Source organism: Megascapheus bottae, chromosome 22 (assembly GCF_031878675.1).
Source record: "Megascapheus bottae isolate mThoBot1 chromosome 22, mThoBot2.hap1, whole genome shotgun sequence".
Taxonomy (NCBI): Eukaryota; Metazoa; Chordata; class Mammalia; order Rodentia; family Geomyidae; genus Megascapheus; species Megascapheus bottae.
In genome coordinates this window covers 32,733,181-32,749,481 of record NC_143530.1, presented here as the reverse complement: position 1 = coordinate 32,749,481, position 16,301 = coordinate 32,733,181, and the positions used below count along the sequence as shown (strand labels likewise).

The 16,301-nt window shown below is 41.9% G+C and overlaps 1 protein-coding gene across 1 annotated transcript; it reads right to left on the bottom strand.

The window, feature by feature from the left end:
* Positions 1 to 10,658: 10,658 nt before the first annotated feature.
* LOC150048478 (N-acetyllactosaminide beta-1,6-N-acetylglucosaminyl-transferase-like) lies at positions 10,659 to 15,791 on the bottom strand. Its single transcript, XM_090355281.1, has 2 exons — positions 14,439 to 15,791; positions 10,659 to 10,717 (listed from the first exon to the last, which is right to left on the bottom strand). The coding sequence occupies exons 1-2, from the start codon at positions 15,361 to 15,363 to the stop codon at positions 10,659 to 10,661; spliced, it is 984 nt and encodes a 327-aa protein (XP_090211407.1). The 5' UTR covers positions 15,364 to 15,791.
* Positions 15,792 to 16,301: the final 510 nt, after the last annotated feature.

Here is a 16,301-nt window from a genome sequence, read left to right as displayed (position 1 = left end):
CTCTTCCTCCTTCTCCTCCTCTTCCTCTTCCTCTTTCTTTTTGTGGTGAGAAGGGGGGGGTCTTGAATTGAGGAGCACTATCTATGAGCTTTAATGTTGTTGTTGTTCACGCTACTGTTTGAACCACAACTCTCCTTCCATCTTTTTAGAGGTTAATTGGAGATAAAGAGTTTCACCGGGCTGGAAATGTCAGTTAGTGATAGGGTGCTTGTCTAGCATGCATGAAGCCCTGGATTCAATTCTTTAGTAACATGTAAGCAGAAAAAGCTGCAAGCAGCACCCTGGCTCCAGTGGTAGAGTACTAACCTTGAGCAAAAGAAGTTCAGGGATTGTGCCCGGGCCCAGAGTTCAAACCCTAGGACTGGTGAAAGAAAAAAAGCAAGGAAGTAAGGGAGGGAGGGAGGGAGGGAGGGAGGAAGGAAGGAAGGAAGGAAGGAAGGAAGGAAGGAAGGAAGGAAGGAAGGAAGGAGAAATTTTACTACCCAGGCTGGCTTTGAACCTGTAGCTAGAATTATTAGGCATGAGCCACTAACAACTGGTGATAATCTTCTTACTATTTTGTTTATTCACGATGATCATCAGGATGCTAAAGAGAAGAAAGATGGCATTCCCAAAGCATGTCTTGAACTTAAAAACAACTCTCCAGCAACAATGAAGTCTTCCAAGAGGGGTTCACTGGGGAAAATCTTCCCCTGGGGCCAATCATTTAACTTTCTATATCTTTCATCTAATTAGCAATAGCAGAAGTTGTTATCTAGATCTCAGAACCCAGAGCATTACTGTATTTCTTTATCTTTAGCCATTCAAAGGGGCTTCATTTCAACAATTTATGAGTATGGTATATCTTGGTCAATATTACCTCTTTCATAATTCTCCCTCCACAAAATTATTTTACATTTTCATACATAGAATGTATGCATGTATGCATGCATTATTGGTGGTATTGAGGTTTCAATTCAGGGCCTTACTAGGCTGCAGCCCTTCCACAAGAGGTATTCCTCCAGCAGATCACCTCTGTCCCTGGGCTCACACAGTGAGATGCACCTGATTCTTATGCAGCAAAGACACCATGGAGACGCTCCCTGGATACTGAATGATGCTAAGCAAATACTTGCAAAGGGCCACACATGAGACCTTCACACAGGCAAATGTGGAAGCTCGGGCACTTACGTTGCAATTTTCTCATAACACACCCATTTAGCAAGGAGAAACAGGAAGATGCTGAGACTTGGGGGCTTAGAAAAATGAAAATGAAACTTAATTTACCAAAAATATATCACAGTAAGTTCACATCCCACGTGGAACTTGACTACTCCATTTATGCTTGAGCCTTAAGAGGGTAACTGACTCATTACCAGTGTTACCAAAAACATTCGTTTCTACAAATGTTCAGCCAAACTGGGTGTGTCTATGGACTAGGGTTTGCAATGGTTTGCAAATTTAATCTTAACATCTTATTCCTAAGAAGAGGAGATAGACAGACAGACAGACAGATAGATGGATAGATAGATTATGAGATCTTTAGGCCAAAAGATTTCTAATGAGCTGGATGATTTGTACTTTCACTCTAGAGCCTCTACAGCCAAATATATCAATGGACTAGTGCCACTACTGGAGCTTGAATACAAAGTCTGGACACTGTCACTTACTTTTCCTCTTCAAAGCTGGTGCTCTAGTCAAGACTGTATTGTATATACCACAAAATTAATATTAAGAGCAGGGCTGAGTCAATGGGGGGAAGTCAAAATGTTGAAGGAGGTGATGCTGATCAAAATTCATTGCATTTGCAACTGCTCAAAAATAAATTTTAATACAATTTATGCTGGTGCTGTCTCAGTTGGGCCCAGCTCCACTTTGTTTTTTTTTTGTTGTTGTTTGTTTTTGTTTTGGTTTTTTTTTTTTTTGCTTGTTAATTAGAGATAAGAGCCTTAGGGACTTTTTGAACCACGATCCCCAGATCTCAGCCTCCTGAATAGCTACGATTACAGGGGTGAACCAACAATACTTAGCTAAGAAATTCTTTGATTTTTTTCCCTTACATGGCCCCTCCTGATTGACTTTCTTATAACTAAGAATTATCTGTGAGAAAAACGAATGTTTGGGGATAAGCGACACTGTACAGAGTAGAAATATTAATAAACACGAACTCAAATGATGGATAATCAGATCCCTAGAGCACAATTTACTATGGAAATGAGTAGGTGGAATAATTGCCTCCAGTCTTGGTGTCACAAAGGATTGATTCAAGGACACACCCTCCCCCAATCCCAGGGTACCAAAAATCCCAGTTGTTCAGTTTCCTTATATTTGCATAGAACCAATGTACAGCCTCTTGATGATTTAAAATACTAAATGCAATGTAAATGCTACAGAAGGAGTGTCACAGCATATCATTTGGGGAATAACAAGAGAAAGTTATGCATGACAGTATAACTATAGTATGTTGGGAAGGGTAATTTCTTCGGTCCTAGCTTGGGTGAGTTAATGGATTCATGTGTTTCATTCCTTTGTAAGATTCCATTTTCACTTGCCCTTCTTGGGGTTCTTTTACCAGATTCTTTCTTTGCTGTGTTCCTTTTCCCTTTGTGAAACTTGCCAACCAAGATGTAAAGTCCAGGCTTTGCAGGACCCTTTGTTGACTAAAAACCTGCCAAGACTTCGGATCTTTTTGATTAAATATCCGGTATTAACCAATTAAAAAGACTGTGAACCCTGATCCTGACCAATCCAGGTAAGAGGGCAGGGTTCACTGCATCAAGATAAAAGGCCGCTCACTCATCACAGATGCTCTTCTACGCAGAAGTAAACTTTACCTTGTCAAGTTCCTTTCTAGTTAGTGTCCTCATTACTACATGACACCCCAATATCTGTAGATAATCCTCACATGAAAGTTGAGTGGTACTAAGAATGTAAAAGCGAGGCACCAGTGGCTCATGTTGGTAATCCTAACTACTCAGATGGCTGAGATCTGGTAGATCCTAGTTACAAGCTCAGGCAGAAAAGTTCTTCAGAATCCATCCCCCAAATAACCAGCAAAAAAGTAGGTCTAGAGGTATGGCTCAAGTGGTAGAGCACCACCTGTTCAAGCAAACCTGAGTGAATATGAGGCTCTTATTTCAAGCTGTGGTACCACCAAGAAAAAAAAATCTGAGCAAATGCATTTGTAATAATGCATTGGTGCTGTTAGTATGGCAAATGAAATTTTAGGGACACCACCTAATCCCTTAACACCATCTCTAATTATGGTAAAGAGTAGCCACACCTGTGTACATCTTCCACAAACCACAGAATATCACCAACACTGCTGTATTAAATATCTAGTCTTCCATCTTCCATAATCCAGAATTACAGAAGGGTTATAAAAGAAGGATTTAAAATAAGATGAGGAGGAGGAGGGGAAAGAGGCAGTAAGCATGGGAAGTTCATGCCTGAAATACAGACAAGAACATCCAAGAGATTCTTAACTGAAAAGCTCAAGTGGTATAGTGCTAGCCTTGAGCCGAAAAAGGTAAAGGACAATACTCAGTCCTTTGAGTTCAAGTCCCAGTACCAGCTTAGAATGAGGCAGAAAAGACCAAATTAATGAAGACATGGAACAATCAGAATACTCATAAACTGTTGGGGAAATGTACGTTGGTCCAACTTTGAAAAACTTGAGTATAAATGTCTTCTCATCCAGCAATCTCATTCTCAAATATTTGTTCAACAGAAGTGGATACATATTTATCAAAGGACATGTACTGAAATATTCAGGGAAGCTAGTTCATAATTTGCCAAAATTATAAATAACCTAAATGTCCACTGAAGTTACCACACAGCAAGCCTGCAAGGCTGAGGGATCACTTAATACTACTGGCATTTGATACTGTAAAATGTTTGCCAGTGAGTGCCTATATGGACACTATAGAAAATTTAGGGACATTCCTGGCCTTGTATACCTCTCGCCCCCATCACCCTGCCTCTACATTGTGACAACTGAAAACTTCTACAGATACTGGTATTTCTATACTGTAATAGAATGGATGGGTGAAATATAACTAACTGCACAGCACAAAAACAAAGGTGAATCTGGCACTCATAATGTTAAGCTAAAAGAACCAGATAGTAGAAAAAAAAAACAAAAAAACAAAACAAGAGTATGTGCTATTCCATTTACACAAGGACAAAAGCAGACAAATGTGACCCATGCTGTCAAACACCAGTTTTGACTGGGTGTCAAAACAGTTTATTGTGGGTGTGGAAAGATGCATTAAACAGTACTTGTGGGGTTGCCTTCTTCTATGTCATACAGAACTTTACCAAACATGAGGGAAAGAAGGAATCATGGCTTTTTTTTTCCCCAAAAGAATTGGCAAAATGAATGACAATCATGCTCACTCTAGGAATAATTAGCATTTTTAGGTATCTTCTGGGCTGATATTCTGCAGAACCACATTTCAGAGCCACTGTCCTTCAGAGCTGCTTTTCTAAGCAGATGGACTGGTCAGGGTATTTATATCCTATTCCTTAGATACCAGCCCTCTTCAACCAATGAGAAGTGCCAAGCCAAAAAGCAGCCATGAGAAAATAGGCTCAAACTTAATTCAGAGTTCACTTTGACTGTGAACACAGTATTGTGCAGTGGTACTTTAAGACACTGGCTCTAGGTTACATAAGAGGAGGAAGGGCTGGACTGACAACTGAAAGAATGGGAAACCTGAACCAGAAAGTATGAGTGTTCAGGCTGATGGCTGACATTAATAAATCTCCCTTTTCTAGTGAGGAAATGGGAACACAAGAGGTCATTGATCTTTTCCTCAGATCATACAGTTTGGAAGGGCTGGCTGAGACTTGAACGAGAACAGCTTTGTCCCAGCTCTGGCTTTTGGTGGCTGTGCCCATGCTGAGAGGTTCAGGAAAGTCTTGGTGTCAAGACCAAAATGTCTTTCATGGAAAATTCATAGGCTGGTAAAGTCACAAGAGCAGCTAAAAACAGCTTTGCGTGGCTGTTTTTGAGTGGAAAATTCTGCAGGAGTGATTGGCTTACCCTCCATAAGAATTTGCATTGGTTTTTCAAGGCACAAGAGAGGATAGTTAGGACGCAATTTGTAGTTGACTGTGTGTCTTATAAGGTGAAAACTAGGAAGAATCTCATTTGTGACTAACTGAGGTTACAAACAATCCATTGTTCAGGCCTGTCAGATGCTGCCATAAATTTTGACAAGCTCAGTGGGCATAAAAATGGGCATTTAAAGCAGTGAAAATCATTAAGAATGCCTCAATGTGCATCTAAACTAACCCCTTCCTAAGGTTCTAACACATGTAGGCAGTAGAGCACAGTGAACACACATAAAAGTGAAAACTACAGCCAAGGATCAAATCTTGTGAAATGAAAGAAAGCAAAAGGTAAAAGCCATGGACATAAGCGGGTGTCATTGGCTCATATTGCATTTACTCAGGAGTAACTGGTTTTAGGCCAGCCTGGGCAGAAAAGTCTGAGAAACTCCATCTCCCATTAACCAGCCAAAAGCTGGAATGGAAGTGTGACTCAAATGGTAGAATATTAGCCAGGCAAAATTGTGAGGTCCTGAGTTCAAGTCCTGAAAATGGCAGAAGAAAAAAAAAGCACCACAAATGCATTAAGTAGAACTCCAGGAAAAACTCATCAACCCACTGCTTAACGACTTGTGATGATGATGTTATCTACGCTTAAAACAGGTTCCAACACCAGCTGTATGGCTGTTTGTATGTAGTTTTGGTCTTTTTGTGGTTGCCATGTTCTCCAGTATGTAACACGCTTAAATGCAGGTTCTATCACTTAGTTGCCACACCCAGGGTAAATTCTGTGGGGGACTTAGATGGTGGAAAACTTCCTGATGCCTTGAAAGCAACTGCATGTTTGTTTTCATTAGCATCATAGGGGCAATTCAGTTCAACCTAACCCTGGACCCTTGCTGGAAGAGACAGCCTGCTGCTGTCCCTTCAAGACTCTGTTTTCTGTCAATAACAACAGATGTCGAAACCACAAGTCCTACTTAAAGAAGACAGTGATTGTAAAGAGAAAATAAGAAGTATCTGGGACAGACACTGGGTTGGGCTAGGCCGGCTCAGTGCCAGAGCTCTCATGCTTGGAATAAGCAAGCTCATGGGTTTGATCCCCAGTCAATAACAACAGCAGCAGCAGCAACAAAAACTTGTGCCCAGTGCCAATGGTTTGTGCCTGTCAGCTACTCAAGAGGCTGAGATCTGAGAATCCTGGTTCAAAGGCAGCCCAGATAGGAAAATCTGTGAGATTCTTCTTTTCATTTACTCACTGAATGTCTTTTTAAGCCAGAAGTGGAGCTGTGACTCAAGTGATAGATTGGTAGCGTGGTCCAGTGCTAGCCTTGAGCACAAAAGTTCAGGGACAGCATCCAGGATCAGCGCTAACAACACTAACAACTTGGATTTTTCTAGGCAAGGGAGAATCTAGGGGAAAATTTGGCATAAGGGCCAAATGTTCTGTTTGGGGAATAAAAATCATACAGGGAATTCAAGTTGGAGCCACATACACTACATTTTCTGGATATTTTAAACCAGAGCATATTAGGGAAAATTCCCTTAATGCCTGGTTTCATTTTTCTAGACTCAAAGCAAAAAAAAAAATGCAGCTCCAATCCTCCACATGCATCAAAAGGGTCATTGATACTGACCTGATGACTAACGGTCACCACAGACTGGCCACACTTCCAGTAGTGTTTTCCAATGGGTTTCACATAGGCGGCAATGGGTATCCGCCCTTTGCAAAAGTCGTGGCGGGAGAGGGGGGAAGGGGGAGGACTCTTTTGCTGTGGACTGCTTCAAAACTTAAACCAGAACTGAAAAACAAAATCACAAAAGAAACGTTCTGCAAAGCAGAAGGAAATAGTTGTTTATTTGTAGAAGCCATTTTCCGAGACAAACAGAATAAGTTGCCCTTTGGTCTGTATGAGGAACTGTTCCAAGACCCCCACCCCTCCGCCCCTCACATACCACACTCTGGATGTTTAAAACCCTTCTCTACTATGCCATACTATTTGCACATCTTCCCATAGACTTTAAATCATTTCTAGATGACTCACAACATCTAACCAAGTGTAATACCATGTTGACATTTAGGAGAATGAGTGATGAGAAAAGAATTCTGTACATGATTGTAACAGACCCAATTCTTTATTTCTTTTTTTTTCCTATTCTTTTCTTCCCTTAGTTTGTTTTGGTTGGTTGTGAAGCTTGAACTCAGGACCTGAAACACTGTCTCTGAGCGTCATTGTTCAAGGTTACCACTCTACCATTTTGAGCTACCGTTTCACTTCCAGTTTTCTGGAGGTTAATTGGAGATAAGACTTTCAGGCTGGATTTGAACAGTGATCCTCCTGAGTAGCTAGGATTATAGGAATAGCCCCCTGGCACCCAGCTTTCAATGAGTTGTCTTTTCCCTCCTTCATTTGCTCCTGGCTCCACACAATATTGGAACCCCACTAGATAATGAGGTTAAGCCCAATTGTGGGGTCATTCAGTCCAGTTGTTAAACTTACTTTCTCATGGCTGGTGTCTAGGGGATGGAGGGCTGGAGGGCTGGGCACAGACAGGTACAGATATGAGATCCCCTTGATAGCAGGCCAAGGAGGTGGCATTTGTTACAAGAGAAGTCACTCAAGACTAGGTCTGTGGACAGAAAAGGGGCTGAGATGTGACATTTCAGCTGGATCTCAAGGACAGCTAATTAGGATGAGCAGCAAAGGCAAAAACCAAGGGGACATTCCAGAACAAGGAGGACAGCACCATTACAAGGGTATAGAAACCATTTATCTTCAGATCAACCTAAAATGACAGAAGCTTAGCCTTTTAACTAGCCCAAGAATTCCACTGTGACATAGTGAAGAACAGATATATTGAGGAGATAATCCCTGGGGCCACATACCCAATTACTTTTGCATTAGCAAACATTCATTGGGAAGGGGGAGTGAGCCTTTTTTGTGTGTGTATCACAATTGGCCCCATTCTGTCACTCTCTCATGTTCCCCCCACCCCATGCTTCTTCTTAAAACAATTTCAACAGGTTTCACTGTTGTATTTTCATATGCATGCAAAAAACCCATATTTATCCCCACTCACCCTCTCCCCGAACCAGGCCTATTTTACTTCCTTGTTATTTCTCTCCCTCCCTCCCTCCCTCCCTCCCTCCCTCCCTCCCTCCCTCCCTCCCTCCCTCCCTCCCTCCCTCCCTCTCTCTCTCTCTCTCTCTCTCTCTCTCTCTCTCTCTCTCTCTCTCTCTCTCTCTCTCTCTCTCTCTCTCTCTCTCTCTGCCTAGAGCTTGAACTTAGGGCCTGAGCACTGTCCATGGGCCTTTTCAAGCCTAGCACTCTACTATTTGAGCCACAGCACCACTTCTGGCTTTTTCTATGGATGTGGTACTGAAGAATCAAAGCCAGGTCTTCATGCAAGCACTCAACCACTAGGCCAAATTCCTGGTCCTGTAATCTCTTTTTTTAACTGTGCATTAATTGCTTCAAGGGGTTTCACCATGGTATTTCTGATGAACATACATTCTGTTTTGCTCAGAATAACCCTCTTTAATTGCTCCTTCCCTTCTTTTTGTGCCAGTCCTGGCACTTGAACTCAGAGTCTGGGGGCCATCCCTGCTTTTGTGCTCAAGGCTAGCACTCTACCACTTGAGCCACAGCTCCACTTCTGACTTTTTGTAAGTTCACTAGAGATAAGAGTCTCATGGATTTTACTGTCTAGGCTGGCTTCTAACCGCAATCTCTGAATCTTAACCTTGAGTAGCTAGGACTTAAAGCATGACTCTCAGTGCTCAGCTGCTTTCTCTCCCTCTCTCACCAATTCCTTACACTGTCTTCATACTTAGCTGAAATATATGGAGAAATTATTTGCCCTACATCTTTCTCACCACACCCCTTCTCCTCATACTTAATCTTTTTTAACCCAAACAACACAATTTATATATGCTCTGATGTTTCCATTTGTCTTACAAATGGAGAAGAGCCATTTGATGCAGAAAATGTAGGCATTTGGCCCAAAGATAAACAGACAGTTGATGGTATAGCCAGGCTTCTAAATCCTCTGCTGAGAAGTAAAAGTGGAGCTCAGTGGTAGAACAATGACTTCACAGTACCACAAGGGGAAAAAAATTCCTGCTGTTGGGAACTGGCAACTCTCTGAAACCACTGAGCAAACAGAGCTGTAATCATTCATCTCAACATACTCCACAGTCTGCTGAAGTCTAAAATGTATTTCAGACAGGCAATGGTGGCTCATACCTGCAATCCTAGCTACTTAGGAGGCTGAGATATGAGGCTTTCTGTTTGGAGTCTGCTGGCAGGAAGTTAATGAGATACTTATCTCCAAGGAATCAATAAAAGGATGGAAGTGGAGCTATGGCTGAAGTGGTAGAGTACCAGCACCAGAGAGAAAGAAAAAGGAGAACGTAAGGCCCTAAATTCAAGCCCCAGATCCCACACCAAACACATAATCTCAAAGAGATGTAATAATCTCCAGAAGGTTGTATTGAACATTGGTTCTTTGTTGTTGTTGTTGTTTTGTCAATCCTGGGCCTTGAACTCAAGGCCTGAACACCATCCCTGAGCTTCTTTTGCTGAAGTCTAGCATTCTACCATTTAAGCCACAGTTCCACTTTCAGCTTTTTCTGTTTATATAGTACTAAGGAATCCAACCCAAGGCTTCATGAATGCTAGGAGAGCACTCTTAAGTACTAAGCCACATTCCCGTCCCCTTGAGTCACTTTTTAACAAGAACTACTGCTATACCATAACAAAACCCAGAAATTGAATTTCTAGATGTCCTATCATAGTCTGACTTCAAGGTGACATAGATAGCTATTATCCTCTTTCAGGGAAAGGAACAGGAACGAACATTTTTAACAGCTGGGGAATGAGAAAGGAGAATATGGAAGGATAGAGTATGACCTACAGATGCCCCCAAACAAAACCAGAGATCAGTGAAGCAGACAAAGACACAGCAACCTGCTCACCTATAGTCTAACCCCTTTGCTTCTAGAGCAATTATACAATGATTTCCCTACTTACATTGATAATTAACTGAAATGAAAGGTGAAGCCCATCAGATTCCTTACCAAAATCTTTCCAAAGGCCTGTGTTGCCTTGAAAAGAACTCACAATTGTCCCAATTCACTGCTAGCCTTTTCTAAGACATAGAAAATGAAGATAGGTTTTGCCCAGCTTGTGGTAAAATATAGCCCCCAAATTCTCTTCCCTACAGATCTGCCCGTTAGAGACAGTGATCTCAGAAATTCTGTGAGTCTGATTGATTGGAGGAATGTAAAATTCCCTTGGGGGTGTGCGATCCCAGGCACATCTGGACCAGGTGTGGATTCCCAGGACCACCCTGGATCAGATCTTTTCTTACTTGCTGCTCCTGGAATCTCAGCATTGCATGTTAGGTATAGAGTGAGGTCCAAAGGAATATACCAATCTCAAGTCAGATCAGTCATGGATTCCACTGCAAATGGAAATACAACAAAACAACAACAACAAAACAAAACAAAAACCTCCCATATCATCTGGGCAAAAGCAGGACAAATCTCCAGGCTCACAACCTCCAGTGTTCTCAGTGTCCTCTCTGCTTCAGGCACTGTTTGAATTTGCATCTAAAGTGTTCTAGACAAGCTCATGTGTTGAGGGCTTCTTCCCCACTGCAGCAGTGTTGAGGTGGGCAGCTAAGGGACAATTGAATCATGAAGCTGGGTTCAGAATTTTAGGAGCTGATGTACATATGATCATTCAAAATGATGCTTATGAAAATGAACTCCAAGAAAGGGAAAAAAAAAAGAATTTTAGGAGCTGTTGGAAGGTGGTAGAAACTTTTCAGAGTGGAGCCAGCCTTCCTTCTCTCTCCTCTCTCAAATGATGCTTGTTCTTGAAAAGGCTGTTTACCCTCTCATTCATATTTTAATATAGATTTGACATCAATTCCTATGCGGTTTTATTTAAAATACTCCTTTGTAGTAACTGGAATCATTACTCAGTATGACATCCAAGGAACATATTATCAATAAAACAAACCCACTGCATGTCTGCAGCACAGGCAGAACCATCGAACCCTAATCAGTCAATAGCTGGGGGTTGAATATTGAACTTCAAACCTACAAGTGCTTCTTTTCCCTAACTGGAAATGAGTTAGATGATAAAATGATAAAGCAGTTAGGAGATAAAGTCAGATGATAAACTGAAAGATCAAGATGTATCATGCTGTTGTGAACTGAGTTAGAGAAGACAGGTTGTGGCAGAGTGAATTAGCTAGACAAGGGATAAACTGGAGAGAAATCGGGAAGAAGGCAAGACAGGAAACTCTAGTTTCATGACTCCTAAAATTTACTGAGCGATACCTTTAAAATTCCATTTGAGCTACCTTCCTGTGCTGCTTTTCTTCTTATGGACACATTCATTCTTCATGGGGCTTTGTGGACAGTTTCCTTCTGAGAAGCCTCAATGGACTGAGATTTGAAGCTTACAGTTCAAAGCCAGATGGGGCAGGAAAATCTGTGAGACCCTTGTCTCCAACTAATTACCAGAAAAGAGGATGGAAGGAAGAAGAAAGGGAAGAAGGAAAGAAGGAAGGAAGGAAGGAAGGAAGGAAAGAAGGGAAAGAATATTAAAAAAAAACACTTTTCTTTTCCAAAATGAATGTTCTTTTTGTTTAGCCTGGCTCTTTCTAAAAATAAAATGAGGTTTGCCTTTGTACCCTCCCTGACTGCTCTCTTGGGCAACTGCTTTGTCAGCGTCTCTACTTTCAGTGTGGTGGTAGCTGTGAGCAACTTCTACATCTTTATCTAAGTGACAGAAGAGAGTAGGGCTTTCCCCTTTCCTGTTCTAAGCACTGTCACTCTATTTAAAGAGATACAGAGTATGTTCCTCCAGCCTGACTTTCTTTATAACCACAACTTTACCTCTTCCTGCTCTGAAAAAAAATCAGGCAGATTTCTATGTCTAGAAAGTCTTGTGTACTGCCGTGTAAAACAAGCCTCTACAATGGTCAATATGCTTTCCTGTGACTGAGAATTGCTAGTACTAGTAACTGTGTCCAAGCCTAAGGGGGATATACGCCTGACTTTAGGTAACTTTCTTAGTTCCAGGTGTTCATATATGTACTCAGGGTTGAAAAAAATCAATCTGAGAACGGAGTCTCATGTTGATTCTAGTTATTCTTTTGTCCTTGAACTGTGACCCTCATTGTGTGTGTGTGTGTGTGTGTGTGTGTGTGTGTGTGTGTGTATACTGAGGCTTGAACTAAGAGCCTGGATGCTATTCCTAAGGTTTTTTGTTCAAGGCTGGCATTCTATCACTTGAGTTAAAACTCTGCATTTGGCTTTTTAGTGGTTAATTGGAGATAAAGAGTCTTGGGCTTTCCTGCCAGACTGGCCTTGAACCATGATCCTCAGATCTCAGCCTCCTGAGTAGTTATCATGCTGCACATGAGCATTTTGTTTTTCTTAGTGCTAGCACTCGGGCTTGACCTCAGGGTCATACACTCACACTTGGCTTTTTCCGCTCAACGTAGTGCTTTTCCACCCAAGCCATGTCTCCAGTTCCACATTTTTTCTGATTAATTGGAAATCAATGGTCTCACAAACTTTTCTGCTTGCTCTGGTTTCAAGGGCCCATTTTTGTATCTCAGCTTCCTTGGCAGCTAGGATTACAGACGTGAACCACCAGTACCAACCATAAATAAAAACTTCAAGGTACATTCTATGCCTGCTTTTAAAGAAGGGAAATCTAGCTGTGGGAGCAAAACAGAGGCAAAGTATTAAAAATGTTTATGCTTGTCATTCCACTATTATTTCCAGTGTTTGCCCCAGATATTAAATGCTATTGCATGTACTGGGGAATTTAGTTTAATTTTTTTCCTTTGAATGACAGTGTTTTCTCCATCTCCTGCCTTGTCAAGCCAGGCATACATTTAGAGTGGGACTGTGTACTCAGGAAGTCATTAAAGTTGTCAAAAGCTCAAATGCTTCTCCTTATCTCTGCTTCTCTCTGCTTCTGTTTTCTCATCTGCCAATATAGAGTTGCCTCTCTATATTGGTGGTAAGCAGAGCAGGTGTGAACAGTTGTTTTCCATTAACATCAATGTGGTATACAGACAAAACCAGACACCATTCAAGCTTTTTTTTTTTTTGCTAGTCCTGGGCTTGAGCTCAGGGCCTGAGCACTGTCCTTGGACTTTCTTAAGGCTAGAGCTCTACCACTTGAGCCTCAGCACCACTTCCGGCTTTTTTCTATGTATGTGGTACCGAGGAATCGAACCCGGGTCTTCATGCATGGTAGGCAAGCACTTTAACCACTAGGCCAAACTCCCGGCCCCCCATTCAAGCTTTGAAAGAGGGAATTCCTGTCCTTTGTGACTTCCTAAATGAACCTGGGCTGTATCAGGTGACATGAGAAAGATGCTGCAGACCTCACTCTATAGTGGAAAGAAGCTGATTCAAGAGCAGAGCACAGAAGAGGGATTCGTAACCTCAGAACATACAAGGATGGGTGAGGAAAAGCAAGAGATATTGGTCAAAGGCACAAAATTGCAGAAAGCAGAAATAAGTTTCAAGATATAGTGCATAGCAGGAAGAGTATACTCTACTGAAGACTCACTTACTCAATGATAATACCTATTTCAACATAACCAAGAGTACATTTCAAATGACTCACTATAAAAAAGAAGAAGATGGGTTTCCTAGGATTGGTACATACACACACACACACACACACACACACCCCACATACATACACACCCCAAAGGTAAAACAACTCTGGTAACTAGCTGGCCTCCATCATTCCTTATTGTACATGCCAGAACACCCACGCTGTGCCTCATCGACAAATACAGATGTGATTTGTGAGGAATAGTAATATCGACAAATAAATATTCCCTGTTACAGTGTTAATGCTTGAAATTATAGCAATTTCTACATGCTGAAAAGTTTTCTTGTACTCTCAACTTAAGCAATGTTTTCTCTGTTGGCCATAGCGTATTTAGTAACAAAATATTTAGTAATAAAAATGAAAAGCTGGAGGTAGGCATATACCAGTAGTCTCAGCTACCCAGTAGACTAATGTCTAGGAATTGAAAGCCAGTCTAGGCAACACAATGAGACCTAGATTCTTTAAATAAAGCAAAACAAAACACAGCAACAAGCCAGGCACTGGTGGTGGCTCACACCTGTAATCTTAGTTATTCAAGAGGCTGAGGATAGCAATTCAAAGCCAGCCCAAGCAGAAAAGCCTGTGAAATTCTTATCTCCAGATAATCACCAGAAAACTGGAAGTAGAGCTGTGGTAGAATATGAACCCAAAGCTGAGTTCAAGATCCACAAAAAACGACAACAAATCCACCAGAAGCCAAAACAGAACAGCAACAACAAAACAAAGACTCAGAAAGACACCTACTTGGAATCCTGTTGAGTGTCACCCAGAAATGTTCATCAGGACTGTAAGTGTCCTTGGACCATGAGAGTAAATCCAGGGCCTGCTGATCTTGAAGGATGAAATTAACAAATTCCCTTGTGAGGGCCACATAGGCAGTGCCAAAGTAAATGGTCATATTGTGTGGAGGAGGAGTTTTTAACTTTGCTGTTTTTTGCACATAGGAATTTTTTCTGCCTAACAATTCCTTGTGAACAAACTTTGTCCTCTCGACAGCGTGGGCTGGAGGCAGCACCCCCGGAGTTAGGTTCTTCCCTTTAAATCCTTTCAGATGCTGCACAATTTCCCTGTTGGTCTTCAGGGGGAAATCCTGCCCACAGGTGTTGAGCAGGTACTTCCAGGGGACCTCAGAAGCCACCAGGTCCTTCATACAGTTCAGGTCAGCCTGGAGCCTGGAGATCCCTCCATAGACCACAGGTTCCATCTTGGAAGCCAGGAAAGCGTTTGGGAAGCAGCTGAGTAACTGTCCCACAGAGTTTTTAAACCCTAGGGGGGCTTTCTCATCCACGTGAATGCAGTAGACGTTCTGGGGCATGTAGATGGCCCTGAAGAGTCTTTCAAAGGTGCCGAAGTCTTTGTGGATAGTCAATGTGAAGGCCAGAGGGAAGGTGGCTTCTTCCTCAGAGAGAGTTTCTGTTATATAATGACTTTGAACTGTGTACTCGTAGCAAGTAGATTCATTGCGGGTGGTTTTCAGTGCATTTTCTGTAAGGTGAAAGGCCTCTCCTTCAATCATTTGAAGACAGATTTCTGCTAAGACTGAAACATTGGCTGGAGCTGCTTGCAGAAAACGTTTCTTGTCCCATAAGTTATTGTTATAAATAAATACAAAAGTCAGGGTTGTAATGAGAGACAGGCTGAAAAGATAGTATTTCACAGAACCCATCATTTCAGAAAGCAAGGAAATGAGCCAAATGTCTTTTGAGATTAGACCAGAGTGCAGACAGACTTAACTCACGTTTTCTCCGGGTGCCAGAGTCATCCTTGTTTCTTTTTTTCTTTTTCTTTCTTCTTCTTTTTCCTCCTCCTGTCTTCATTTATGACTTCATTTTCATTTTCCCTTTGACATGTTTCTAAGGCAGTTTCTTTGCCTAGTCTCTCACTTACTCCCCAACTGTTACCACACAAAAGCATTACTACCTCTGGGAGGTTCCATGGCCATTGGCTTTACATATCCTGGTGACCAAAATAGTTAGCAGATAAGGTGGCCAGCCAGCAAAGTCATCGCCACAGGAGGATTTCAAAACCCAGCCTCTTTTCCTAGCCAAAGGCTGGTGAGTGTAGTCAGTGCCTGGCTTCCTGTTAATCATTGCATTCAACTGACTGGGTTTGTTTGTTTAAACAAGCTGCCAAGTTAAAAGCTTCAGTTGGAAACATGTGAACACTGCCTGGAGAGATATTCTGTTAATTAAAAAAATGTCCTGCTTAAAAATAAATTGCTTAACCCTGTCTTTTTCCACACACTCACTCTGCCAGATCCCCCTCCCACTCCCCACATTGGCTAGGTATGCTACCCTCCCCCCAAAAAGCATGACAGAACACAGGCTCTGATGCTAAATTCTACTGTCTTAGTTATCTCTGCCTCTGGAGAAGGTCCTCTAACAAAACCAGCATGTTAATCAGCAAGCTGTCTTCACTAGCTGACTTCCTAGACAAAATCACTGGCCCATTTTGATGGATACAGGCGAACTTCTCTGTTTTAAAGAAGTTACAATTTTCTGGGCTCTGGTGCTCAAGCCTATAATCCTATCAACTCAGGGGGCTGAGATCTGAGGATGGCAGTTCAAAGTCAGCCTGAGCACGAAAGCCCATGAGATTCTTATCTCC

Bases quoted from the DNA above. Each gene is read 5' to 3' on its own strand.
- LOC150048478 (XM_090355281.1), bottom strand. From the start codon at position 15,363: ATGATGGGTTCTGTGAAATACTATCTTTTCAGCCTGTCTCTCATTACA. The intron at 10,718-14,438 runs GTAGGTGTCTTT...ATTGTCCCTTAG, and splicing joins GACACTCAACAGGATTCCAA to CTGCCCACCTCAACACTGCT.